The sequence below is a fragment of the Rhodamnia argentea genome, chromosome 7 (assembly GCF_020921035.1).
Source record: "Rhodamnia argentea isolate NSW1041297 chromosome 7, ASM2092103v1, whole genome shotgun sequence".
NCBI classification, from domain to species: domain Eukaryota; kingdom Viridiplantae; phylum Streptophyta; class Magnoliopsida; order Myrtales; family Myrtaceae; genus Rhodamnia; species Rhodamnia argentea.
In genome coordinates, this window is record NC_063156.1 from 9,861,954 (window position 1) to 9,888,276 (window position 26,323).

The window sequence follows — 26,323 nt, forward strand, 5'->3', positions numbered from 1 at the left end:
CTTATGCGCCCCTTTTTTTATTTAACTCGTTTATTATTCTATATCGTTTGAATTTCGACCCCCAAAAAAAAAAAAATCATATAACAAGACACTTGATTTGTATTGCAATAAATAGGTCATAAACAAATTAAATGGATCTATCTAGGTCTGATCGTTTATAACCTAATTCAATCTCGACCTGACGGGGTCTAATAAATGATCCATAAACTTGAGTCGAACATAGAATGCAATACCTAAATTTTATCTCAATGGGCAATGTGATCCGTGAATTTTTAATTTATTCAATATAGTTTATGAACTTTTATTGTATGTTCAATTTAGCCTCCGAACTATAAGAAAAATGCTCAATATTATCCTTTTAATGCTATGACAATATTGATTATTTTTAATATAGTTCATGGATTACATTGAATATGTACCAAAAGATTGGAGACTACATTAAACAATTTAAAATTTCATGGACGGCGTTACTTATTAGGCTAAAATTCAGAGATCACATGACATATCGAGCCAAAGTTCAGAAATAATTTATATCGTTTTACTTTGAATTTCGGGATTTATGGAAAATGAAATAAATAAAATTATTAGCGGATAAACAATTAATAAAAAATCAAAAAGTATACGCGTGTTTCCGCTGGTCCACGGAGCATTGGTGGTGCCCCTCCAACAAACGTGCCATCACATTCCCAGCTCGCATGTTCTTCGATTTTGTATTTTATTTTGTCTCGATCCGATGTTGTGTCTCTTTTATTTTATTTTTTTCATTAACTTCTTTTAATAAAAGTCATCAAAGCGCATAAACGATGGGGATGTCCGACCGGTTTGTCTTTTCGCGTTTGATCCGCTTGAAACGATGAAGACAAAATGGCTGTCGAGACTTGGAACGAGCGGGAAGTTCTGTTATTATCGTTGATCGTGGGAGGGTGGGAATAAGAGGAAATAAAAATTAGGATTGATTGAGACAAATTTTTTTTTTCTTGAAAAAGCCGAAGAATTTATTCCATTGTAAGTCTCGAAGCGCCGCCCCCCACGACGGATTTATCCCGAACGTAACTCTCGTCTAGCAAAAGAACCTCGGACCGCCCCTTGGACCCAAACCTGCCCTCCGGTAGCACTCCGTCCAGTACCCCCCGTCGAATGGCATACGTGTGTGTCGACACGCGCGTAACGGACATCTATAAGATGGATTTGACGTGGAGAACGGTGGTTTCCGGCATGAAAGATCCACATGCCTTGGAACGCACGCATATTGAGCGGATACTAGACGGAATGCTATCGGGTTGTAGGTTTGCGTACGTGGTATCAAAATTTTTGGAAATTTCTTACGAGGTCCTAAATCCATTATACTTGTGCCAATTTAATCTTAAAACTTTCAATTGTGCCAATTCGGTCATGAATCTTTTGACAACTTACCGATTCAGCTCTAGAACTTTTAATTATGCCAATGTAGTACTAAAACTTTTCAACTTTTGTCAATTTAATCCTAAGTCTTTTATAGTTTTGCCATTTTAGTCCTAAACCTATTGTTTGAATAATTTTCCGGAAGGACTAAATTGGCAATTTATGAAAATGTTTAGGGCTAGTTTGGCAAATCATGCAATTGTTTAGGGCTAAATTCTCATAATTGAAAGGTTTATGACTAAATTGGTAAGTTGTCAAAAGATTTAGGACTGAATTAGCAGAATTGAAAGGTTTTAAGACCGAATTAACTCAAATACAATAGGTTTAGGACCTTTTGGATAATTTCTCCGATGAAAATTAGTAAATTGTAAATACGTAACGAGGTATCGCTTTTGTATTTTTAATGAAATCGACCCTTTAAAAATGAACGAATAATCAATACTTGAAATTTGTCAACTTTTCACTAAATAATAAGAAAGGGAACTTCATATGGTATGAACCCTTCATAAGTTTATTGGTTTGCTTGTCCATAGCAATTCACAAACCATGAAAACATTTGTATTCTACTATATTGATTTCCATTGTCTCATTAGTATGGTTAATCAAACAAAAATCAGAACTTAAGTCAATTTCATTTATTTATTTGCAAATCCCCGGACTCCCGGAAATTCCTCTTTGTCATATCAAAATAATCGGATATCGACCATCGACATGCATAGTCATGTCCTAATTTTTTTAACATCATGAATTTAATTTCGTTCTCGTGCTTAAATTGTGGAAGGAGACTCGGGCAATTTTGATGTAAGTAAGAGGTGTAAATTCACATTAATATGATGAAACTTTATATTTTTTTTCGGTTTGAAATTGTTAGTGCCACTTTTTTTGTCTGCAAGGGCGTAAATATGCGAAGGCTTCAAATGTTCCTCGTCATTCTGTCGGCTGACCGAATGCCAGCGGCAAGAAGATCCTCAAAGTCCACGAAGAAATAATTTACTTTGGAAAATTTGTTTGTACCTGTCCAGTCCTCCTCGTGCGCGAAACAATGCAAAATTTACGTATGACAGCTCTTTATCACTCAGAAAAATTGCACAAGAAGTCCTAAAATTCATGTGTGGATCGTAATTGAATCATTAAACTTTTGACTAGATTCGTAATTGAATCATTAAATTTTTGACTAGATTCAATCTAGTCCTAACCCTTCTTCAAAAAGTGCAATCAAGCCCTTTGGAAGTGCGCCCGATAATTGATGCATGGCCGTCCCGCTTGGTCATTCATTCTTTTGGAGACATTCGGGGACCAGAACAAAGTGCGTGGCCCTACGGCACATTGGTAGAGAATAATCATGCGGTCGGCGAGTATGATGCACCCTGGTATTGGCCATACATGCTTAGATTTGACGACCCAACAGGTGGATCAGCCTGGACGCAAATATCGATCTCAACCTCGAAGCTCGGCATGCGCATGAACATGATAAGCCCATGTCGCAACAAGATCAGATGGCGAGCCGAGTAATGAGCAGGCAACTTTGCATCTCTCGCTACTAAACGATAATGTTCTTCTCCCCCTCCTCGCGATCCCTGTTGGGAGACTTGCGCTGGCATTTAGGTCGATGCCTAGAGACGCGAGTTCCGACCCGCCAGCGAGCGGTTCGACCTCCTCCGAGGGAAGGAAGATGCTTTGCATCAGATGATGATGGTTGGCATACAAACAAGAGGGCAGATTAGCGTGAAACAGATATTCCTTGCAGATGCCCCCCTGGTCCGTTCCAGGAGTTGGTTTCCAGGAAGATGGAAAGTTAGGACATTCTCGACAGAGAAACCACAGCATGTTTCGTGTTTTCCAAGATCAGAAAGAAGATTCTGCCATATTCTAGCAGGTAAGTTCCATGTGATCATTCATACAATGGAAAATCTCTCTCTCTCTCTCTCTCTCTCTCTCTCTAGTCTGCTAGTTCGGCCCCCAAAGTTTGAGCTCAAGTCTTAGGAATCCATGGAGAAAGCAAGAATGAGGCCAGACAGAGTTGCAAGTAATGTATACATGCCAGGAAACTTAGCTGCAAAAAAGGGTTGAGGAAGTATGCGCTGGATCCAATTCTCTCTCTAAAAAAATTTTGCCTTTTTGATGCAGCGTATGACGATCACAAACTGCACTCCGCTCTGCAGCATTCATCCTCTGTTTCGAAGCTCATTGTGGCGAAAACAAAGGACCGCAGATCATCTTTCAGATCCGCTGCACTACATGCGCGACTCCGCTGTTCGATTCTCAGGCCACACTTCGTTTTGAGCTACTGCGTTATCCCTCGACATTCTGGGATGAAGATTAGGCCATTTTGAGAACCAGCATGAGCAGCGAAGTAGGTTTAGGAAATTTTGGCTCGCTATCTTTGGGAAACAAATTCAATTTCACCTCAGAAAACAGGGTAACGACCACATTAAGCTTGGGGCGATGCTTATGCTTCTTTTCTGTTCGACCCTCCGGTTCAGTAAACCAGCATGAAAAACAAGATACAGGGACTTGGCAATGTGCTCTACCAGCCAATAATCTTTCCTCCAAAATGACCCTTCTAGCATAATGCCGTGACGGGTTCCGGCTTTAGAGGGACTTATCTATAGGCATTGTAGTTAGAACTGAATATAGCATACCCATTACACAAAACAGTTTCTCTCATTATGAGTTTTCCTCAAATTCCACCAAGGCTCTGCAACTGTTCATCATTTACTTTCCACAAGTTTGTAGAGCAAACTTCAAATGTACAGCCCGACAGCCTTTGATTTAATTAGTTGCTTGCGATTTCTCTCGTTCATTGACTTTACATGCAGGTCAATTTGCTACGGTAACAACAATGCAAGCCTTATCAAATGAATTTACTAATCCACAAAAGTCAGGATCTCAGCATATGAAGTCCACAAATAGCAAAATCATTGAGGGTTAGCTGCAGCAAAACAATAAAAAAAAAAAGTGCCACTGAGGGGGATGCAACGTGGTTTTTTTGTGCAATGAAGCCTCCTTTGCATTTCAGAAAACCTCTAGGCTGCGTTTTGCGGGCAAACTTTTCCTTTCCGTTCCTTCATTTGACACTTAGCCCCTGAAAACTTCATATGCTTCATACGGAGATGAAGTCATGTCTAGGAAGCGAAGGAAGAAACACAGTACCTCTTCTATCTCAGTGGACTGATTGATGCAATTTGATGGGAGCCTGTATCCACTATTCTGTGACCTGAACTGATTTTGAGCCCATTACCCAGTTGCTGCTTTGGACACTTTGAATCTAGATGAGCGGGCAAGAAGAGCGGATCGAATGCAGCAGATCCCTCTCTCTCTTTTCTCTTCAACTTCTCGTCAAGGCCACTATAATCCAACCTCTGCAGAATGCTTGGAAGTTGAGGTTCGCCCTCCTTCCGAAGAGAGCCTCCCATTTCTATGTCAAATTTACGCACATAGCCTTGTTCAAACTCGGAGGTAACGGATCCACCGGTATCGTATTCTGCTGTCCAAGTTCGAAAGCCGATCATTGAAGGTGGGATCTTGCCAAAGACAAGTTCCTTAACGTTTTGTAGCATTCCCTTGTTATATGGATTCTCCTTCTTTTCGTAGCGGTAGCGGAAATTTTCATAGGTTGTCTGGAAAAAACCAAATGCCAAAGAAATGACGAAATTTAGACAAGTTCATAGGGTTGGACTCATCGGGAAAGCAATGAGAAGCCAATAGATAGCAGTTGTGTTCAATAGATATAGAAGAAATCATGCAGACATAAAGGAAGAAAAGGGGGATAACAAATAATTGGCTCCGCAAAAAAGAAAGATGAATGCGGAATAGATAGCATGAGAATTACCTGGTTGGAACAAATCAAGTAAAGATGGAATAATGTGAGCCCGCCGACAAACCAGAAGGCGATGAAGCAATATATTATTAAAGCAACTGAGAGGACATCATGTGACATGGCCTTCCAGAGATTGCCTCCTTGTCGAAGAACGTTGATCCACGAGAAGGTAAACACGTATATGCACAAGAAGGTTGATGTCGATATGAAACATACGAAGAACGGATAGTTACGCTGCAACATAAGTACATATGAACGATCTGTTAGTTTCTGGCACCATAAGCACTTCAATTACTCGCGGGACAACGAAGTACAAACTAAGGATTAGGGTCTCTTTCTTATAGCAATATCTTTAAAATGCTCATAGCAGCAAAACTGTGTTTCCAGATACAGTGACAAATACAAGATGTAAGTTACCAAAGCACATTGACTTAAAAGTTCCAGAATAAAGAGCTTAAAAGTGGGATTGAACAGCATAACTTATGATAACATGCAAATAACTTACTAATGCAATACACTGACCAACCCATGGACAGTGATGATCGAACCTTTGCACACAGTTGTTGCAGATGGAGCAATGAGAAGCGCGTGGTGGTCGATATAGCAAACAAGTGTCACAGAACTTCACTTTTACTGTTTGACCATTCACTAGTATATCCTTGGTTCTTGGCAATTTCAGATCTGGCACTTTAGTATTGACCCACTCTATCGACGGAGTAGCTGCATCACATGCTTCATCGGATTCGGGTGGCTGTGAATTTCTTGGAATTATACCAGGGTCTCTCCCAGAGGTCAGGAATAGAAAAAGGAAGTCCTGCACAGATTTTGGACAGCTTAGCCCTTATAACTTAGTAATGCCATCAACTTGCAACACGCGAGAGAAACATTACATGAACCAACCAGAACAGTGAGGACTGATCCCACAATCAGAACGATGTACCCGAATAGCGGATTCACTACACCGATGAGCAAAAGCATTTTTATGCAGAATGTTATTGCAGGACCTCCAATGAGGGTAGCAGTCAACAACACCGATGCAGCATCTGGACCGAAGATCAATCTCCCACCACAGAGGAATTTCTGAGAGACAAACAAAATACATCAATCAACTTGAAGACGAATAAAAGGTGAAAATCTCATCATCCACATCAAGATGGCGGATTAGTGTCGCCACTTGAATGACGGATGGGTAAGTCATTTCTTTAAGTAGCTTTCCATTGAGCTTAACCCATGAGGGAAAGAAGTAAGTCATCAGACCAGAGAAGCCCTCATAATCGTCCAATAATTAATTCCTGGATTTTATTCGCCGAAAACACAAGGTCCAACTAAAGCTGCATCAACTTTTATGGTTTTGAACTAATTTGTGAGTCCACGATATAAGATTTTCAGTAGCAAAATGACATAACAAAACGCGAATGACCAGTATATAAGAGCCATTTAGCAGGCAATACCTAACACTACACACCACAATGTCAAGCTTCTAACTGAACACGTTGAATGCTCATCGAGATAAATTCGCAATTACTCTCCTTTTTTTTTTTTTTACTTTTTGATGTAGCAAATAGAAATTATTGAACATGCATGTGACACGGGCTGAGGTTTTCGTGCCTAGACCAGTCATGCATAGAGATACCCCAAGACCTGCTGTGTCTTGGATCCCTAGGATTTGTCTAGGGTTTTCTACGATGCTTTAGAATATTTCCGGGGCAGGCACGTTGGTAATTTGCCAAGTGTTCTGGAACATTTGGAGAGATGGTAGATAAGATCCAGCGATATAAAGGAAGGCTGAGTCGCTGCACGGGTCGATCCAAAACAACCGGCCCGTGACACATGCATACAGATTCTGCTCAATAAATGAGTGATCGATCTCAGATTTATTCGGACAAGCATGCAAAGATTCTACTCAACAAATGAGTGATCGATCTCAGATTTACTCAGACAAGCATGCAAAGGATGCCGTTGAGCGGTGAATAAGGCATGTAGATAGGATTCTGCAAATTGAATACGCATTACATTAACAAAACGAACAGTAAAAATCGGCTCATGTACATCGAATCATGAGGAGAGGGGAGACCTACAAAGCTAAAGAGTCACCTTCTCTCGCCCAAACTATTTGATACTAAATCGAAAGGAATCTGCCGACAGCATCGAACACAACCAGAACGAATGAAAGCGGGAAAACCAGAACAACCACACGACACGACAGTTTAATTGAGAATCCCACAAACCCAATCGGACACATTTCGTTTCAAGAACAAAGAAAAAGCTCGACAGGCTAGATAAAAACACCAACTTGAATCGAAACTCGGGAAGAAAAAGATTACATTGTTACCCTTCCAAACTTGGTAGAGCCTCCTGGGAAGGGGTCCAGGGGAGCCTATGTCTTTGGAAGAGAATCCACGATCACCCCCGCTGTCGTCTACGTTGTGGACTTTGCTCCTGCTCATCTTCTCCTCTCACATCCGCAACAATTCGACCCTGTTTTCTTTCTTTTTTCCCCCGGAAAACACCACTCGGCTTCTTTCTCTTGTTATTTTGCAGGAGTCTTGCGGATGATGAAAGCAGAGGGTTTGGGAGGGGGTGTTTTCAGTTTCCTCACATCTTTCTTCCCTGTTTTGCCAAAGAAATAACTGCTTCCCCCCTTGCCATTGCCCTCTCAGCATCACATCCCTACAAAGACCACGTCCTTATCTCTCTCTCAACAGCTTCTTGTCCAAATCTGGTAAAGATCTTCCAGATTGGTGCGACATTCCCGCGCGCTAAGCCGAGTAAAGAACGAGGAAAGGAAAAATGACACAGACATCCCATCCGCTCAGCTCGGGCATCTCATTTTCCCGTTTTCGGACGGACGGGGCAAGTTTAAAAGCCATTTGATCATCAAACAAAATTACTACATGATGTAATTCAAATATCACCAATTACAACGGATTCACCCACCATTCATGCGTCCTTAATCTTCTCAACAATCGCTCTTAAATCATTAGTGAAACAATGTTCAATTATGCCGTTGCCTAGATAGTAGGATTATAATAACGCGAACGTGATCACACGCATTGAAACGAATTGGGACTCTTGCTAATGGTAAGTTCCACTTCAATCCAAGCAAATTTGTCATGGTTCCATTTTTATTTTTGTATTTGTATCGAATTTATTGAATAATTTTTCGTCCCCGTATTATTATATTGTATCATAATTGAGAACACAATAATTACAACTAATCATATATGGAATTCGGTATGGTATCTTAAGAATATTAGATAAACAGAAAGAACAAGTCAGAGAGCTCTATCCGAACGGTAAGCGGGGCCAGGCCAGCTTCGCAAAACAAGGGAAACATGCATCGTCGTCGTCATCATCGTCATCTTCATCTTCATGGCAAGTCCTGTCCTATCCCCTAAAATTCGTTTCTTTATGATCTGACAGTTACCTTACAAAAACACCATCATCGTCATCATGCGCCCAAGCTACGTCAGCACAGAAATTGACAACCTTGAAGCTTACTTGCAAGGCAGAACAAGACCCTTTTGTGTTGCCTTGTAATCCACCGCCAAATGAGTCTCTCCCTTGAAAGCAAACCCAAAAAGGCCACTGTTAAGCATTTCTTCAGTAAATGGCATTGTACTGGCAACGCCACTTGCTCTGTTTTTGTGTGTATAAGAAGTTCAAACTCTGATTCTAGTTTCTCCTTCGCTCTCTTGAATGCCCAAGAACAGAGGCCTACCAGCTACATAGTCCAGGAAACACCATCGCTTTCGGCTTTTGAAATCTCACATTCGGTATTAATAGCTTGGTAAGTCCATTCATGTTCTCAGACTGCTGTTGAGCAAAGTCTCGTGAATTGTCTGATGTCCCCATTAGTAGTGCTGTGTCTGTTTTGCCGGCATTAAGAGAAGCATTTACATATTCAATTCTCTGTACTTGTGCAAGTGATTTGCCCCCGCCCTTCTGGCTCTTTGGCGCACCCGATGGAGAATTGAGGTTTACACTCACAATTTGTGTTTAGTCTTTGAATGTTTGAATGCATAGCCACATCCAGATCCACCTAGCTATAATTCTTCCGCGATTAATCATATTTGGTTCCAAAGACTGACCATTAATTATTTGAACAAACTTCTGTGTGCGTGCTTCTGATTGCATGCCTTGTGGAGCATTCGCATCTGCGAGACAGGATGTTTGTTTATGTGTGAGGAAAAATTGATGTTTTGGCTTTGGGTATGGTATTGATGATGTATAGGCCTGAGTACAAGCCAATAGTTATGTTTGCATTTACCAGCAGGAAATATTGTGACATATTCTTCTTCTCCGAGTAGATTACGCATGTCATAATTTCGTTAGTACACTTTGAGCCTGAAAATGCTTACTGATACTCATGGCTGTAGAGCTTCGAGTTTGTAGTTTTGATGTCCTCAGCTGTCACATTAAGTTCTCACCAAAGTCATTTAATTTAATAGAGTCGGTGATGAAACACTGACAAAAGACAAGGTCTCTAATGTGACTAATCAAACAATAGCTAATTGGCACCTCCGTCTTCAGTTTCCAGCGATTGAATGCAGGAGGAGAAAGATGGGTTCTCACAAGGCCTCATCTAGCAAAGTTTTTATCGACGTTTTCATTAGCATCTGTTTTGTATGGCAAAGCTTTGCTCTTGAAGTCGACAAGAACCAAACCGCACAGCTGTTTGTAAATGCTTCTGAAGGAGCTGGTCGGCCGATACCAGAAACTCTATTCGGTATATTCTTCGAGGTTTGTTCTTGACCTGCCAGACCACGGTTATTTTCAGTTGCTACAGTTTCCTTCCCACCACCATCTATTTGTAATTTAACATCAGCGAGTTCAAGACTGACTGCTTGATTAGCTTCTAATTTTTGCTTGGTCTTAATTAGTTCAGCCTCTCTAATGACTGCATCGTTTTTCATCATGGAATGCCCAAAGTATGGCTGTTGCAGATAATAGGATGAATTTTTCAGAAGAAACAGTGGCTTTTGATCACACATTTGTTATGCCTCCTTTATTTTGCCCTGTTACATATCGGGAATTCAGCATTTATTTGACTTTTTGGCAGGAGATCAACCACGCCGGGGCTGGGGGACTGTGGGCGGAACTTGTAAGCAACAGAGGTCACATATAAATCTTCTTGATTTTTTTTTATTGGGATGGCAGTGTGTGAATATGGAACCACATGTCTTTTTTGAGTAAATATGCATATTAGATACATACGTGAATCTGAATGCAAAATTGCCGATCATGTGGCCTCCTTCATGCCATTCCTGCATATAGAGAGGCACACAGTATGTGCTATGGCTCACAAGCCTATCACAGAATGTTTTGCAGTTGAATTGTTGACTATGGCATTAAGCTGCAAATATTCTTTCTCAGATCAACCACACATTATAATCCTGATTATACGTTGGATTTCCAGGCTTTGAAGCTGGGGGCCAGAACACCCCCTCAAACATTGCCCCTTGGTCTATCATTGGCAACGAGTCATCTCTGATTTTATCAACGGACCGGTCATCATGCTTTGAACGGAATACTGTTGCCTTGCGAATGGATGTGCTCTGTGATAACCAAGGAGCCAAAGTGTGTCCAGCTGGGGGAGTCGGTATATATAACCCGGGGTTCTGGGGCATGGTTAGAACTTGGATTTCCATTCCTGTCAGATCTTGGTCAATTCATTTTTGCATGTACTTTAGTATAAGTTTCCTTAATAGTCCTCGATGATACTTGCTTCACTTTACTTTCCCCTTCCTGAAGTGATTATATTTTGCCTGCCTTCAGAAGGCTTTAAATCATCATTGCCTTTTTCCAGAATATTGAGAAGGGAAAGACTTACAAAGTAATGTTTTATGTTCGATCATCAACATCGATGAATCTATCCTTGGCCTTGGCTGGATCAAATGGGACGCCATTGCTGGCTAGTGCCAACATAAGGTGCGCACCACTTACTATTTTCACCCGCTTAGTTCTGTGAATTGTCCCTTAGTAGATGTATGTTACCTTCTTAAATTCTACGTATGTTTGTAGAGCATCAGCTTCAGATGTTTCAAGCTGGACAAAGATGGAGTTTCTATTAGAGGCGAGAGGGACAAATCATAATTCGAGACTTCAATTGACAACCACCCAAAAGGGAGTGATATGGTTTGATCAAGTCTCGGCTATGCCTCTGGATACTCACATGGTATGCTATGCATTCCTTTCCTTGAATCATCAAATGATTGTCATACAGATTACAGATAAGACCTCAAATTCTCTACATGTAAACACACGGTTGAGTTTATAATAACTTTGGAGGGAGAAGAGTTTTTTGCTCTTTAAGACTACTATAGTTCTTTTAAGCATAAGTCAAATCATGAAAGGAAGTCTTTGGAAAACTCAACAGCTTTTGTGTGACAGGGAAGGATTGTCCTTTGCTGAATGTCTGTGTAGTCAGATGATGAGCATAACTTTATCCTGACACTGGTTTCTACTGATATGTTCAAAAAAACTTGTGTTTGACTTATTTTTGTTGTGCAGTGTTACCAAAATGTGACGTCATCATGCCATAGATGCCTCAGATTCTTCCAATAACTCATAAGTTATCAATAAAATACAAAAGATTTGCCGAAATTAAGTGACATTTGCAAAGTAATGTGTAAATCTTCTTCAGCTAATAAAAAAGCATTCAATTTTACGGATTCTGTCATTTCTTGTGCATCCTTGTTTGATTGCATGTTTGGAGTGCACCATGCAACACTAAATTTTTCTGATTATATAGAATTATGGAAGGCCATGGTTAAATGCATTAACAGAAGGAAGGATATAGTTTGTCACATTGTAGCATTGAGAGACTGAGTTTAGAATTGGAGGATGTCTAGAAGATTAAAAAATATGAAAATGTGCAGTTTCTGGCCACACACTAATATTGAATAGCTTTGCACCATGAAAAAACAGTTGAAAGCTAGCCGATTCAGCTTGTTAACTTTTAGAAGATATAGGTGTTCAAATAATACCATTTCGGTGCTTCCAGAGTGCAAAAAGTTTTTCAGCTTAATTATGTTCACAAGATTTGTTATTTTGGGAGATGCAGGAACATGGTTTTCGGAATGATCTTTTTCAAATGCTTGCAGAAATAAAACCACGATTTCTGAGATTTCCAGGTATACATAGCCTTATCATTTGAATTCTTTCCATCTTTGCATTTGGAACCTCCTTTGCCCTCAGATGTTAGGACTAGAACTTAATTCGAGCCCTTAGTTTGACAGAAGTACATCAGCCTCAACACGACTATGGTCTGTGCTTTGATATCATTTGCACGATCAATGCCCAAATCCACATGGAACAAGCTCCAAAAGGAGCACTCAAGTGTGTTGCCCGTATAGATCTCTCATAACATCTAAGACTTGGGGTGCTGCAGATCACATCCTAAAGCTATGTCCTCATGATGAATCTGACATATTATGAGCCATTAAACCAATGAACTGAGTAACTTTTTTGCTTTAGCTTAGAACGGAACAATTACAGATTGTTCTGTGGCTCGAAAACATTTCCTTTTCACTTCTGCTGCCTATCTTAGTAAACTGGAGCAAGACTGTTGTTTTATTTGGTCCCCAGAACTTGCCACGTAATATGTTCCCTCACATCCATTGTAGGTGGATCTTTTGTGGAAGGTGAATGGTTGACAAACGCATTTCGTTGGAAAGAAACCGTGGGACCCTGGGAGGAGAGGCCTGGCCATTTTAATGATGCATGGAAGTACTGGACTGATGATGGACTTGGCTATTTCGAGTTCCTCCAGGTTGGTAAAACATGCTTACTATAAAGCTGTCTAGTTTCTAGACTGCATAAAACCCTTCCTTTCAAGGACTTTAGTTAGAAACTGCTTTTTTCTCATATGCATATCCTAACAAATTTATCTACAGCTTGCAGAGGATCTTGGTGCATTGCCAGTCTGGGTATTCAATGGCGGTAATTCACATCTCTTTATTAGATGTTGATTCCATTCACCCTTAAAAAAATTGAAGAAATTTCACTTTTTTCCATTTTTGGTGACCTTGTTTATTTTGCAGGATTCAGCCATAATGATCAGGTTGAAACTCTCAGTGTGCCTCCTTTTGTAAAAGTATGCCCCTAACCTGATCCTAACCTGGATTCATGTTACCATGTTTAGTTGTTAACTTCAATTCTAATTCTGCACTTGCTAAGATGAAGCAAATGGGTGGTAGGGGTGAGAACTTTAAAAGAGCAATAGATTGTTTGGAATTTAGGAGGTAGCTTATAACTTTAGTTCTGGTTTATTCTGCAATTGAAGCTTTTGACTTGATTTGTCCCTAACTTTAAATAATTCGCCGTCTTTGTCATAGGAAACCCTTGATGGTATTGAGTTTGCCAGAGGTGATCCAGATTCTACATGGGGTTCGGTTCGAGCTGCGATGGGACACCCGGAACCTTTTGACTTGAGATATGTTGCTGTTGGGAACCAAGATTGCTGGAAAAAGAACTACCAAGGTTTGCTTTCTATTGCAATCCTTTTACACCTAATATTCCCCCTATTCTCTTTTTTATTTTTTTGTTACATCTAACAAGTAGTTGCAAGATACACCTCGGTTTGAAGTAGAGATGTCTGGTACATGTTCTCTGTTGATGAACAGAAGGTCGTGCCTATCTCAGCATATTTCTGTATCTTAGGTCAAGGTAGTAGGAAGCTCTCTGCATTGAAGGAGGGGATCAAATAATTATGCAGTGTTCTTTCATTTATAATGACTGGTTTAAACCGCACACCAGTCGCACCTGCTATTTAATTTCATGGACAGAACATCTTAATAGATATAAGCACATCACAGGATAGTCATCATCTCGTGACGTTGTAGACAGATTTTATATTGGAAGTAGCAAGGATGATGAATAAACACGCCATTGAAAGTAATATGTAGTTTTGTTGTTGTCAAGGCACTATATCCAACTTTGACCTGCCTTTTCGCCTTTTGCTGAGGTTTTTCGACGCTCTAGTTGCTTTACATTACTGAAATCCGGACTTGCAGTTCTTGTGCTTCTACTTGTAATCTACCCTGATCAAAATTTTGCCTCACACAGAAGCGGGCAATATAACTTCCTTCGATCTGATAAATTCAAATAACGTGACATTGCACCTTCTCCTTCACATTATCTGTAATCTACGCCACTAGAGAATTGTTACCATTTAGTCTGTGCTATTGATTATGGGGACGGGTTCTTGTTTCGCTCGAGGATCAGTACAGTATCTAGTTCATACCTCTTTCTTAATATTGCAGCTGACCAGTTTTTCCTCTTTCATTTTCATCAATGACAAGGGAATTATCTCAAGTTCTATGACTCTATAAAGGATGCTTATCCAGACATGCAAATCATCTCAAATTGCGATGGTTCTTCTGGGCAGTTGGATCACCCTGCCGATCTCTATGATTTTCATGTAGAGTCTCTTCTTACCTTTCCCTTCAAGAACTCTTCTGTAAATACGAACCCATTAAACAATGACATCATTGCTTCTTGATAAGGTCTACACTTCTGCGAGCAACATGTTCTCAACAGCTCATAAGTTCGATCAGGTGTCTCGAAATGGTCCAAAGGTGCGTTTTACATGCCGTAACATATTTGAAGGTCAAGTGTGCACACGAATGACCTTCAATTTTGGTGCTTTCAGGTTTTTGTCAGCGAGTATTGTGTTACAGGAAAAGACGCGGGCAAAGGAAGTCTCCTGGCAGCCCTAGCTGAAGCTGCATTCCTTCTTGGGCTAGAAAAGAACAGGTCTCTCTAATAGTACATTTATAATTAAGGACCCTATGATATCATCTGTATCATAGTCTAATCTAAGAGAAAACTGAAAACACGACATGAAAACATGACTGCATTTCATTTTCTGTTGAATCATGAAAACAAGGTTAGTTTTCCTCTTAATGAAAAAGAGTAAATACTACTTAAATCTCAAAATTTTCTCCTGTTTGGCAGTGATGTCGTTTCGATGGCAAGTTCTGCGCCACTATTCATGAATGCAAATGACGGAAGGTAGTTTCTCTCGCTGAAGATATCTATTGTTTTATCAAGCCATTTGAAAAGCGCAAAAGAAACCAAGATTCTCCCTCACTAACACCAACCTGCTTCATTGAAGTTTCACTTCGGACACAATCGTGTTCAGCTCTTCACAGCTCTATGGAACTCCCAGATACTGGATGCAAAGTCTTTTCACAGAGTCAAGCGGAGCAACCCTTCTTGACACGACATTGAAGTCAACCTCGACATTACTCGTTACATCTGCTATCTTATGGAAAGATTCCACTAATGAGAAGAACTACATAAGAATAAAGGTTTGAAATTTGTCCTTGATAAACCCAGAATTCTCTTATTCATGAATACGTCCTTGTCTCTCTCATTTTCCCATTGATCAGTACCTTTACAACCAGACTGATGGGATGGAAATGAAATTTCTGAACAAGGAAAGGAAAAGTATGAAGACAATAACCAAAGCTTTCTTACTGTTTGGTGCACAACCAATCACATTCTTTGGCACAGTAATTTTTAGCGTGGTCATCATGACAAGACCGAACTTATACATTGAGACATATCTGGTTGAGCTTCATCTGCTAACATAATTAAAGAGCAGTCGCCTATGCTCCATTATCACAAAACATCATGCATGTTATATTGGTTTCTGATTTGGCAGATACTTATTCTTTGTTTGATTAGATTTGTCAACATCATCCTCCTCTCGAGATCGCATATGCGTCTAGTATATTCTTGTTTTGGCAATAGAGCGGCGGTTGAGTTCGGGATCTTCAAAATTTATGTAGGCTGTAAACTTCGGAAACAGCTCTATTGGTCTCAAGATATCTGTTGGAGGATTTGATACAGATACTATACAACTGTCCAGCTCTTCAAAAACTGTCCTAACTTCTGGAAATTTGATGGACGAGAATTCCTTCCAACAGCCAAAAAAGGTATCTCCTTCTCTTCTTCCTTGCATCTGTTGAGGTCATGCTGTCTGGCGTCTACATCGTCCTGGAGGGGTCATTTAACGCTAATAGTTCTAGCTGGTTCATTTGTCGAATACAAGCCATTATTTATCTTCTAATTATCTTTTTCAATCAAACTTTTATCAAAGGAACCTCGCGCATAGGAATATTTCCGGAAGTATATGATTTGACACCGGCTGTAACTCACTTAAAAATTATATAAGCAGAGTCGTTTCCGAGAACCAGGAAAATGACAAGTTTATGCGGAGGTAAATCGCATCGCAGCATCTTTGATGCATCTCCTCCTGATTTAATGCAGGTGTCTCCAAAACAAATTCCGCTTGAAAGTGCAGGAAAGGACATGGAAATCATACTCGCCCCGTATTCTTTCACTTCATTTGACTTGTTAGAACAACATATCGGCTCTCAAGATGGCGAAAAGCTGATTCATCTTCGAGATCCAAGCACTGAAAAAGGGTCTGAAGGCAAAGATGAACGATAATATCGGTGATTCCTAAGGGTTGGACCTTTTGCCACCCTTCATCTGGCTGTAGCATGCTGTAAATTCGTCATCGGTGCATCTTCTTAATCCCATCTTCAGTGTTGATTCATAGAATTTCTTTTAGATCCACTACGTGAGATATGATAAGCAAGAAAAGAATGGACAGATTTTACCTATACTAATCAGGCTTCGATTGTAAGTACTCTATGAACAAGACATGAATGTCGATAAAAGCATTGCTCCCGAATTTGGCATAGAAGGCGCAGAAACCAAAATGGAGTTCAAAAAATCAGTCAACTACTTCATCTTCGAGGGCGGCCACCGACCTCTCTTCCTCATTCTCCTCTTGCGGACAAGCTTTTTCCTCCGGAGCCTTATCCTCTTCGGCACTTTCATCCTCATTTTCTGGTCAAGCTTCAGCTGAAGCTTGGCCTCCAACCAACATGTGTCAAACGGGAGAGAATCCAAATCAGTGTCCAAGCAATACTCTCCATCATCCTGAGCAGTCTCTCCAACGTCCGTTGGCTTGATTAGCATCACAACCCTTCTCTTGGCAGGCGAGATCATCCTGGCACCAAGTGCTCGGACGTAATTCAGATGACAATGACTGGGTTCCGCATTCAACAATGATACTGGAAAACAAGAGCCAATCCAGATACAGTGAGCAATTACAAAGAAAGGAAAGATAGAATACTGAAACCGACATAAAAGAAGAGACAACGGCTGTCGCGAATAAACGACTAATATGGCCCCGTTGTATTCTCTACATCCGAGGCCAACCGTCAGCCGTCTTCAAACAACTTATAATTATGGAGGAAACATCACAAAATCTACCATGGACAGCCCCAAGAATCATGAAGACCGAGTGCATATGAACTGAAAGTGAGCCCCGCGAACAGCTCCGCCACTTGAAATGTGGCCAATTAAACAAACCCCCAGTCGTTCACATCGTCGAGATAAAAAAATGGCGGACGCTAAGGATCCAAAAGGCAAGCTACGGCTAGCGCGGAGTGTAGGGTGAAGCCAACTACACTATGAACATGTATGTTGAATTTGATTCTCCAATTCTAAAGATCCCACAAAAACTCGGTTAACCCGCACACCGAGTTTCAATTACTCTAAATCAGCGATAATATCTAACAAATTCAATCTGAGATGATTCGCCAAACCACTCCGACACTCTTCCGAGAGAGCGCAATCACCGGTAGGAAGATCTTCAGAGCGGTGTCGACAACTTACCACTCGCTTCCTAACTTCCCAAATGAACTGAAACAAGCAACGAGCTAAACGAACCCCCCCTACACACAGACATGTCAGAAGAAGTCTCCACAGAACACCTCCAGACGTGTAAGGCCCTCTCACAGGGCACACAACACAAAGATTCGTCAGCGCAAATAATCGAGGCAATCGCCGCAATCCACTTCGCGAGCACACGCGACGAACAACCACCAGAAGTTGGAACATCCAAAAAGCAAGAGATACGCGAACGGCGTACGGAGTTTCGGTTCAGCTATCTAATGCAAGGCATTTGAGAGAGAGAGAGAGACGTACGCGATGACGAAGGAGGAGTAGTGGCAGGAAGAGAGGAGGCGCGAGAGGAAGGGGACGACGAAGTGGAAGAAGGAAGGAGAGCGAGAGAGGTTGATTTGAGGGATGTCGTCGAGCCGATCAGAGACATGGTCTTCCGATGGGAGCACGAAGGTTGTCCGACCGACCAACGAGACGAGAAGATTTGACAATTTAACCCAAGCTTCCTGGCTTCGTATGACTAAAAATGAAATATTTTTCTTGTATCTAGAATATTATCCCAAAGAAATTATTTTCTTCTGATTAAAAGTTTAACAAATCTAATTACAAAATGTTCGGATTAAGCCATACCTACTCCGTTTCACCCGCAATCCGAATATTCCGAAGTTAACGAACCCACCGTCACACCCTACAAACATTCGTAGAATGTCTCGGCACATAAAGTATTTCGGAGTTAACCAACACGAGTTGTTTCAAAAATTTGCTCGAGACAGATTACCTCTTTACCATTATGCCATTCACCTTATTGATTGCAAAAGAATCAATTGTTGAAGAGCTAAAAATGTGTCAAATTCTTCTCAACAAAAACGCAAATCTACGCTTACAGTATGGCTCCGTAAAAAGCCGACAACAGGGAAGGACAAAATTGGTATTCTCATAGTCCTTTCGTAAAAATTCTTTTTTTCCCTCTACATCGTTCCCTTTCGACACACATGGAAACCATAGATAAAGGCTGAGAATAGCCCCCATTCACCAAGAAATGAGGATCACAACAATCTCCAGGTGCATTGTCATTTCGGAAGACATATAAACAGATGAAATTTTCACTGACACTGCCCTCCAGTTTGAAGTCGATTTCCACGCGGAGCTTTACTTGAATTTTTTGCGGCATCCTACATGACATCTGTCGGATCAGTGTGTCAATGGCCAAAGTCTCAAAGCTTGAATGAGAGAGCTCAAAGGCAAGGAGAGGGGAGAAGCTCTGCGCAAAAAGTTCTCCAGAATCAAAAACTCAAGGGTGGCTTCGCCAGCTACAACGCTTACTGGTCCAACACGATAGAGAACCCAGATAAACAACAGTCAGTTGCAGGCTCAACAAAAAATCAAGAACAATTGAGTTGATGAGAGTAAGTAGGATGAAATAACACCCTCATAATATGCGCTGCCCAAACTGAGATTCTTGCTATCAGAAAACCTCCTAAACCAAGAATTTAATCTCTAAGTTAACAATATAGACTCAATGTTCCGCATCTCTAAGCACTAATGATATTAAGCTGACATCAAACTGCAAATAACATGTGAACCACCACAAAGCAGCAAGTACCTTACTTAAGGAAGAGGATGAGAACGAAACAGGAGAGGGTAGGTACAGCAAAATCCACTGCTCCAACACTGCATGAAATTGCAGACAAACAATTGAAACAAGTAACTAGAGCTGCTTGAGTCAAGGAAAACAGTGCATCGGCATATGTAAAGTCATTAGATTGCAAAGCATAATTCTGACAATTGCCCATAATGAAGGAAAAGCGAATACTTTATGTGTTCACTATGCTTGAGTTTGCATATTCCCGTGAATAAGGCAGATTTGCATATCGGCTCAAGCACGAGAGATATCATAATCGTGAAGACTTACCACAGAAAGCAAAGGTCCCTGCTTGAATTTATCATGAAATGAAAATGTCATTGGCTTAGGATTATCACCAGGCCCTCTGATAAAGCCGCTGTATCTCAAGACAACATGAATAAATCTGTCAGTACATCACTTAAATCATACAGGGTAAAAGCTCACCATCTGAAAAGTAAATGTGCAACACCGCAGGTATTGCTTAACCGACACTCACACTAGTGAGGCAGAAACCACCGGTGCTCTTCTAGCATCATAAATGGCAATCAGACCCCTGTATATTTCATCCCCACCTTTGAATGATACCGCCAGTCGTTCGCCGGAAGCATTCCAAGCTATCTTCTCAATTCCCTGACTGCATGATATCACACAAGTAAAGACAGCTCATGCCATTTGGTACAATAAGTCCTACCTAATCGCTTCTTTTTTCAATGTGATGAATGCATAATGTTACATGTAACATACTATTTTGCTGCGATGATATGCATTTATCAAAAATCTGATTGACAGGAATTATCACGTTATAAGATAAAGAGGGGGCAAAAAGTAACTATTGCACTCCAAGACACATAATTAACCAAATATTAACATTTGCACTAGCTTGATTTACCTGCCAGGCAGGGATGACAAATCTGGTAATTCAACTGGCAACAAGAGCGCATCTTCACAGCACCACCCAAAAGTAAAATGAGTCACGTTAACAACGGAATGGTACAAAAGAGAACAAGTCTTCAAAGTTGCCTAGTAGGTCAAGAGTATACATCAATCGATTCAAAGCACCTCAAATCAGCAGGAATTTCCCAGTTTAAGTTCCTTCCATGAAGTTTAACCGTTTTCCCTCTTATTAACGCAATTATAAGAAATATCTACTCCACTGAGTTTCTCTAAGGATTTCCCACAATTGAATTAAGTATGCCCCAGCTCCACCAAACCGCATATAATCGCCTTTGGTGTAAACTAACACTGAGAGCCAAACCATCATATTTGTCTATGTTTCTTCTTTCCCCCTTGCAAGTTATGCACAAGAAAGGTGCTTGAGATAACCGTACAAGTAATAATTGGGTAGCATAAAAGTTTCCATCTTTTTATTGGGTCATAATACCACCGTGGAGTCTAGAAGCACATATCTTAAGCAAAACTGGTTACCCAAAGATGGAGGCTTTGATGCAAAGTGAACAGAAGCCAACATTGGAGACTTGGAGAAAGCAATCAGTATCATATGCCCATCAGGATCCCATGTTGCCCCCTGTTACAACACGAATCTAAATAAAAAAAAGTTCAAGGAATTCTGACATACAATTGAAAGACGCATAGGGAAGAGCAAAAAATTGAACCACTGTACAAATTAAGTGCACCAGCTGCTTAACATACAATGCAGCTTCACCACTTGCCAAAAAAAAAAACATGTCAAGAGTTAAATGCTAATCAACTAAGACACCATCATAATAAATGCTAATAAGTCGCAAGTGGATTGAGATGATTCAAAAACTCATTTCTTGGAGACAGAGATAAATATCACTAGTTAAAACATACCAATATAACTGTTGTCAACTTTACAGTGCAGACATTTTTACAATGTCTGGGCAAGATAAGAGTTTTAGACGCACAGATCTCATCATGAACTCCAAACACAACCCCAGCTGTTTTGGTCAGAATTCTCATCAGGACATCACGGATCATCACCACGTCGCTAACAATTAGAGAAGAAACTGGTACAAACTTTTACAATATGCAAGCAGCTCTGAGACAACAGTGACAGAGTTAAATTTTCACTGCAAGAATCATGTAATTATCTACCTCTCTATGGTGCAAAAGCTAGAAAACTAGTCATATTTTTGCAGATCTCAAGCAGAATCTAATTTAAGGCACAAAGACTGTGCACCAATACAAGAAATTAAAAGGAAAATCTTTCGACATTTTTTTGTGGCACAGCGTTCGAGCAATGCATCACATCATTATTCATCCTCTGATCCTATTTTCAGACAAGCCATCTAAATCACTTTCCTCACCGTGACAAAACCACTAGTTGATGACCAACGTTCAGAGGTCCATGTGTTTGTCTCCCATAGATAAAATGTTCCATCACTGTAAAGGATGACAGGGATCCAGATCAGACAGACAAAGTTATCCATATTTGTCCACACATGAAGAGAAAGTAACTACAGCTATGACCATACAATTTTGCAGAAAAGAAGTAATCTCCAGTAGGAGACCACTTTAGCATGGATATGCCCCCTAATCCACGTCGAATAGGTGTCCCAACACCTGCAAATAAACAACAGTTATAACTAAGGAAGCAATGCCTCACAGAGAGAAACTTACTACTGTATCAACAGCATGATCCAAAGATGAGTGGCAGGAAGGGGGATAAAATGAAGTCCAGAAACGTGAAGTTCCATTACTAAAATCATACAGATCGAGCTCCAAAATTTGGGTGCGGAAGCGCACGCAAGTGCATGTGTTTATATGCTTGTTTAAAATTTGGCAACAGTTATTGTCAATTATATTTGGTTATTAACTTCAAAAATTTCCCATTCAAGAACCATACTTGAAACTAAATAGCAATTGTTTGAAATGTTTTTGACCGACAAATTCACTCATTGTGACCGTCGCTCTTCACGCAAAAACTTCAGAACCACTTCCACATAGTCATCATTTTCATCAGAACATTTTCTTTTTTGGCACACAGGGAATTCCAGAAAAGATTCTAGATTCCAGAACTAAATCCACAAACTTCAAAAGTGTGCGTCTTTCAATGTTTGTGTACATACAGTCAATTTCAATAAAAATCATTTCATTAATACTACAAATTTAATCAGAGGTGCATTTGAAATAGAATTGCAACAAGACTAGTTTCCAAGTTTACCATTTAGACCTTAAAGCTTGGACTACTCCCAGTCTTATCATATTACCTCTATGAACTATCATCCTTTTCGCTACCTCTATGAACTCTCATTATATTCGGTGCCCTGGCAGGAAGTAAATTCCAATATGAGCAACCACGAGTTAATGTCTGGCAGGTGCTTGTTTTTATGCATATGACAATTATAAGTGTGACTGAAGCTTCATTTAATCAGAATAACTATAATTTAATTATTTAAGGCTGCAACTTACGAAAACTAGTCCAGCAGATGCATGATGACCCATAGGCCAAGCCCATCATAGATGTGTGATGAGTAAATTTCCTTTACCAACAAATAGTGCAATGGGAAAGAAATACAATTTGGCAAAAGACTAGGTTATTGATTTTGCATGATTACTGGAAAAAGTAGACTAGGAACTAGGAGCCTTAGAAACCAATTATAGGAGGTGCCATTACGAAATTAAATGAAAACGCCAGATGTACGACCACAGAGATGATTGCAAAAACGAACATATCCTTAATATAATTGCGAAAAAAAGTAGTTGATTAACTAAATGAGACAAGAGAATTATTAGAATAGTGAATAACCTTGTGCCACATCCCATACAGTGAACGAGGAGCTTTCACAAGAGGCTGATGCCAAGTATGTAGAGGTAGGTCAAGGAAACAGGCTATCAAGCTACCATGCACCGTGATAACAGAAAAACTGGTTCTGGGTCCTCTTCCAGTCAAAAGAGTTCAAACATATGCCTTGGCCTTACTAAGTACAAAAGCCCCAGAAATTACTATTGAAGAACATAATACAACCATCATGCATTCTGAAAACTGTGATCGGAAATTGATTATTGAAAATGGGAACATATGAAACATCTGGTGACTACTAAAACCATTGTTAGATTGTTCAAAAAGTATGTAAAGGAGCCATTGTTCAAAAAGCATGTAAAGGAGCCTTTTTGGGTGGCACGCACGCACCCCGGGAGGAGGGGGGGGGGGGGTGGATGGGATTAAGAATACGTACATAAATGGAAGATCAGGTAAAAACATTATTGAAGCAGCAAAAGTAGCATGGCTTTGTCAATTGAGAAACATTTATATAAGAAACTTCACTAGTTAGTTTGTGAAGGATATCTTCCATCAGGGCTCCATGAGAGTGCAGTTATTTGCTCATCAGCATCACTGCCAAGAAAATCAACCAAAGTCCATCGGACACCAGTGCCTCTTGGCAGGGTCCCAACAAAAGAAGGAGCACCGGATCTGATAGATGCCGCATTGCCAGGGAAAGAAGCAGCCCAAATGCAAATTCCACCCCTGAAAAATAAATAATTTGAGAATTTCATTTTTTTCGTGACGCTGATGAGATGAAAAAAACACCGAAAAGAATAGAAGAATCTTCATGACGAACTAAACTTAAAATGAGAAAAGAATGAATCGCGATACTTGCTTGCAAGACACAGAAAGCATCCTTCCACCATTGGGTCTCCACTCAAGAGCCTTAATGTCCTTTTGGGACTCATGAGTCAAGATACAAGGTTCCCTGCACTCTTTTGAAGAAAACAATGCAAGCATTTCAAAGGACGGAAATGGGGGATGTCAGTAGTAACAAGATAAGAATCAGCACCGGAGACAGACTATGAAAGATACGGACCTGCATCATCATAGTCACGCACTAGAACCTGATTCGGAGCAGAGATAAGTGCTATAATATTCTTATGCTGGTGCCAGCTTACTCCTTTCAGATCAACTTCAGCTAGTAAATCAACCTATGAGTATGATAAATATGTCAGTAGCCAGACAACCAAGAAATGATCGCATCTACCAGCAAAGTGCATTTAAGTTGCTTTCACATTATGTCTTTCCATTGAGGTTTGAATTCAAGATATCTGTTATTAAGGAAGGAATGACTTGGATGAGCTAAAAGACCTCCCCTAATGACTAGAACTACATTTTCTACGACCTAATAAGTCATCTGGGCAGCAAAATCATACCAGAACTCTAGAATCTGATTATCCCTTTTGCACGGCAGAACCGGAAAAGATTTGAAATGGTTTAAAGACTAATGGCGGCCAACTCTGCTGCAAGACTATTTGATTTTCAAAATCGGTTTGCGATATTAAATCTCGAGATATTTATCATGTATTTATACATAAAAAGGCACAAAGATACTCACGTCGCAGGGATTAAAAACCCGCTTGATATAATCACTGAAGATCCCCTGCACCGTCTCCACCACGTTCTTCGTCTGAACAGCCGCTCCATTCCCCAAACCCTCCTCCTCCACCTGCTGCTCGGCATCGAGCTCCGGTCCCGACTGGCCCAGCCGATCAGGCTGAAAGGAGACCGGATTGAACACCATTCTCTGCGATGGGAGAATAATCAGGACAGCAACTCCAGCAAAACGAAAGCTACCCTAAAGGCAACATCGCCAACGGATGGACCTATGCTGTCCCAGCGACTTGAATGGGAAAACTCACAAGCAGCTTCCCGTAGGTTTCTTTAGCATGAGCCTCCGACAGACTATCGGCGGTAACTGCATGATTTCAGGCGTTAATCGACCCCGTGCTCTACGCCCGGAAAAAAAAACCCTGAGCCTCGCGAATGGGTTCAACACTCGCGCGAAAGTTGAACGACAAAGGGAAGAGGACACGTACTGAGCTCGCGATTGATTTCGCAGACGGTGACTGAGCCCGGGCTGGGAAACGAAGGCATGACGGCGCTCTAGGGTTTTGCTCGACGCACTCGGAGTCGGAGACTCGTTGACGAGCTCTCGCTTGAATGCGATGGCGACGGAGCTCCAGTTTTGGGGGGAAAATACGCTCGCTTCTCTTCTCCTTTTCCTCGCTCTACGAAGTATGGACGAACGACCATCCCTTTTAAGCATATGTATGGGAACGTTGCTGTTCTTAGGAACATATTTGGAACATAAATATTTTTGTGTTTATTTTCCTGTTTTTTTTAAACACGTTTGGCAAGTATAAAAAAAATATTTTTTTCATCAAAATGAAGGATCTACAATACACATGGTAGGCTGCCGGCGGCGGCCTCTTCAACTCCTCGCCGACAATGGTGAGCGGTGGTGGCTTGCACAAGCTCGCCATCAAGTTGTTTCTTAAAAGTGTTCCAAAACCCAGAAACAAGTTTTTTTTGTTTCCCAATTTTGCTCCAAAAGTGTTTTTGTTTCTTAAAAGTATTCTCGAAACACTTTTGGAACAATTTTTTACCATACGCATTTTTGAAGTGTTACCATACAGACCCTAATCTTGGAAAAAACCACCAAAAAGCGTAAATTATGCTCGTTGTAACACATTTACTCTAAACTTTTTTTCTGACACCAAAACCTCCAAATTACGCCCACTGGGATATATTTATTTCAAACTTTTTTTATAACACTAAAAGCTCCAAATTATGATCACCGTGATGCATTTACCCTAAATTACTTTTTTGAGACACAAAAAAATTCCAAAATTTTAAGCGTGTGACAAAGTTATCCTAAATTTTGAGGTAAATGTGTCACACGGATAAAAGCTTAGAGTTTTTGATAGCACAAGAAAAAAATTAGGATAAATGTGTCATATTGATATAAGTTTAGGATAAATATGTCACGTGAATTTAAATTTAGGGTTTTTTT

General features: G+C 40.4%; 4 protein-coding genes across 8 annotated transcripts; 1 reads left to right on the forward strand and 3 right to left on the reverse strand.

Annotated features, from left to right (window-relative positions):
- Positions 1–4,229: 4,229 nt before the first annotated feature.
- Positions 4,230–8,071, reverse strand: LOC115737685 (probable protein S-acyltransferase 1). Of its 2 annotated transcripts, none has more exons than XM_030669958.2 (5): positions 7,554–8,071; positions 6,122–6,301; positions 5,727–6,035; positions 5,234–5,455; positions 4,230–5,021 (listed from the first exon to the last, which is right to left on the reverse strand). In XM_030669958.2, the coding sequence occupies exons 2-5, from the start codon at positions 6,197–6,199 to the stop codon at positions 4,560–4,562; spliced, it is 1,071 nt and encodes a 356-aa protein (XP_030525818.2). In that variant the 5' UTR covers positions 6,200–6,301; positions 7,554–8,071; the 3' UTR covers positions 4,230–4,559. The 2 variants fall into 2 exon arrangements, with proteins under 2 accessions (XP_030525818.2, XP_030525817.2); XM_030669957.2 differs by having other exon boundaries at positions 7,546–8,071.
- Positions 8,072–8,651: 580 nt separating this feature from the next.
- LOC115737683 (alpha-L-arabinofuranosidase 1-like) lies at positions 8,652–16,807 on the forward strand. 3 transcript variants are annotated; one of them, XM_030669951.2, is made up of 18 exons: positions 8,652–9,011; positions 9,775–9,964; positions 10,284–10,338; positions 10,641–10,852; positions 11,031–11,152; positions 11,246–11,399; positions 12,288–12,357; positions 12,850–12,995; positions 13,120–13,165; positions 13,267–13,319; positions 13,561–13,705; positions 14,527–14,645; positions 14,731–14,802; positions 14,877–14,980; positions 15,182–15,238; positions 15,342–15,537; positions 16,021–16,167; positions 16,502–16,807. In XM_030669951.2, the coding sequence occupies exons 1-18, from the start codon at positions 8,773–8,775 to the stop codon at positions 16,682–16,684; spliced, it is 2,310 nt and encodes a 769-aa protein (XP_030525811.2). In that variant the 5' UTR covers positions 8,652–8,772; the 3' UTR covers positions 16,685–16,807. The 3 variants fall into 3 exon arrangements, with proteins under 3 accessions (XP_030525811.2, XP_048137552.1, XP_048137554.1); XM_048281595.1 differs by having other exon boundaries at positions 8,882–9,010; positions 9,763–9,964; XM_048281597.1 differs by having other exon boundaries at positions 8,886–9,011; positions 9,755–9,964.
- Positions 16,808–16,830: 23 nt separating this feature from the next.
- Positions 16,831–18,421, reverse strand: LOC115737686 (50S ribosomal protein 5 alpha, chloroplastic-like). The gene is made up of 2 exons (XM_030669959.2): positions 18,236–18,421; positions 16,831–17,316 (listed from the first exon to the last, which is right to left on the reverse strand). Exons 1-2 carry the CDS (start codon positions 18,360–18,362, stop codon positions 16,982–16,984), a joined length of 462 nt encoding a protein of 153 aa, XP_030525819.1. The 5' UTR covers positions 18,363–18,421; the 3' UTR covers positions 16,831–16,981.
- Positions 18,422–18,850: 429 nt separating this feature from the next.
- Positions 18,851–25,547, reverse strand: LOC115737684 (aladin). Of its 2 annotated transcripts, none has more exons than XM_030669955.2 (15): positions 25,347–25,547; positions 25,170–25,225; positions 24,866–25,054; positions 24,344–24,458; positions 24,140–24,239; positions 23,827–24,006; positions 23,287–23,345; positions 22,013–22,100; positions 21,845–21,920; positions 20,982–21,081; positions 20,446–20,497; positions 20,053–20,190; positions 19,845–19,932; positions 19,536–19,603; positions 18,851–19,193 (listed from the first exon to the last, which is right to left on the reverse strand). In XM_030669955.2, the coding sequence occupies exons 1-14, from the start codon at positions 25,402–25,404 to the stop codon at positions 19,541–19,543; spliced, it is 1,362 nt and encodes a 453-aa protein (XP_030525815.2). In that variant the 5' UTR covers positions 25,405–25,547; the 3' UTR covers positions 18,851–19,193; positions 19,536–19,540. The 2 variants fall into 2 exon arrangements, with proteins under 2 accessions (XP_030525815.2, XP_030525814.2); XM_030669954.2 differs by having other exon boundaries at positions 18,851–19,254.
- Positions 25,548–26,323: the final 776 nt, after the last annotated feature.

What these genes read in the sequence shown, in the direction of transcription:
- LOC115737683 (XM_030669951.2), top strand. Translation starts at nt 8,773, where the DNA reads ATGAGTCTCTCCCTTGAAAGCAAACCCAAAAAGGCCACTGTTAAGCAT. An exon ending in TATTCGGTATATTCTTCGAG is followed by an intron (nt 9,965 to 10,283) that starts GTTTGTTCTTGA and finishes ACTTTTTGGCAG; the next exon opens with GAGATCAACCACGCCGGGGC. An exon ending in GCTATTTCGAGTTCCTCCAG is followed by an intron (nt 12,996 to 13,119) that starts GTTGGTAAAACA and finishes ATTTATCTACAG; the next exon opens with CTTGCAGAGGATCTTGGTGC.
- LOC115737684 (XM_030669955.2), bottom strand. Translation starts at nt 25,404, where the DNA reads ATGCCTTCGTTTCCCAGCCCGGGCTCAGTCACCGTCTGCGAAATCAAT. An exon ending in CGAAATCAATCGCGAGCTCA is followed by an intron (nt 25,226 to 25,346) that starts GTACGTGTCCTC and finishes GAAATCATGCAG; the next exon opens with TTACCGCCGATAGTCTGTCG. An exon ending in ATCAAAGCCTCCATCTTTGG is followed by an intron (nt 20,498 to 20,981) that starts GTAACCAGTTTT and finishes GGTGCTGTGAAG; the next exon opens with ATGCGCTCTTGTTGCCAGTT.
- LOC115737686 (XM_030669959.2), bottom strand. Translation starts at nt 18,362, where the DNA reads ATGTCTCTGATCGGCTCGACGACATCCCTCAAATCAACCTCTCTCGCT. An exon ending in TACTCCTCCTTCGTCATCGC is followed by an intron (nt 17,317 to 18,235) that starts GTACGTCTCTCT and finishes CTTGTTTTCCAG; the next exon opens with TATCATTGTTGAATGCGGAA.
- LOC115737685 (XM_030669957.2), bottom strand. Translation starts at nt 7,668, where the DNA reads ATGAGCAGGAGCAAAGTCCACAACGTAGACGACAGCGGGGGTGATCGT. An exon ending in GATCAGTCCTCACTGTTCTG is followed by an intron (nt 6,036 to 6,121) that starts GTTGGTTCATGT and finishes AAATCTGTGCAG; the next exon opens with GACTTCCTTTTTCTATTCCT. An exon ending in ACTTGATTTGTTCCAACCAG is followed by an intron (nt 5,022 to 5,233) that starts GTAATTCTCATG and finishes GGTTTTTTCCAG; the next exon opens with ACAACCTATGAAAATTTCCG.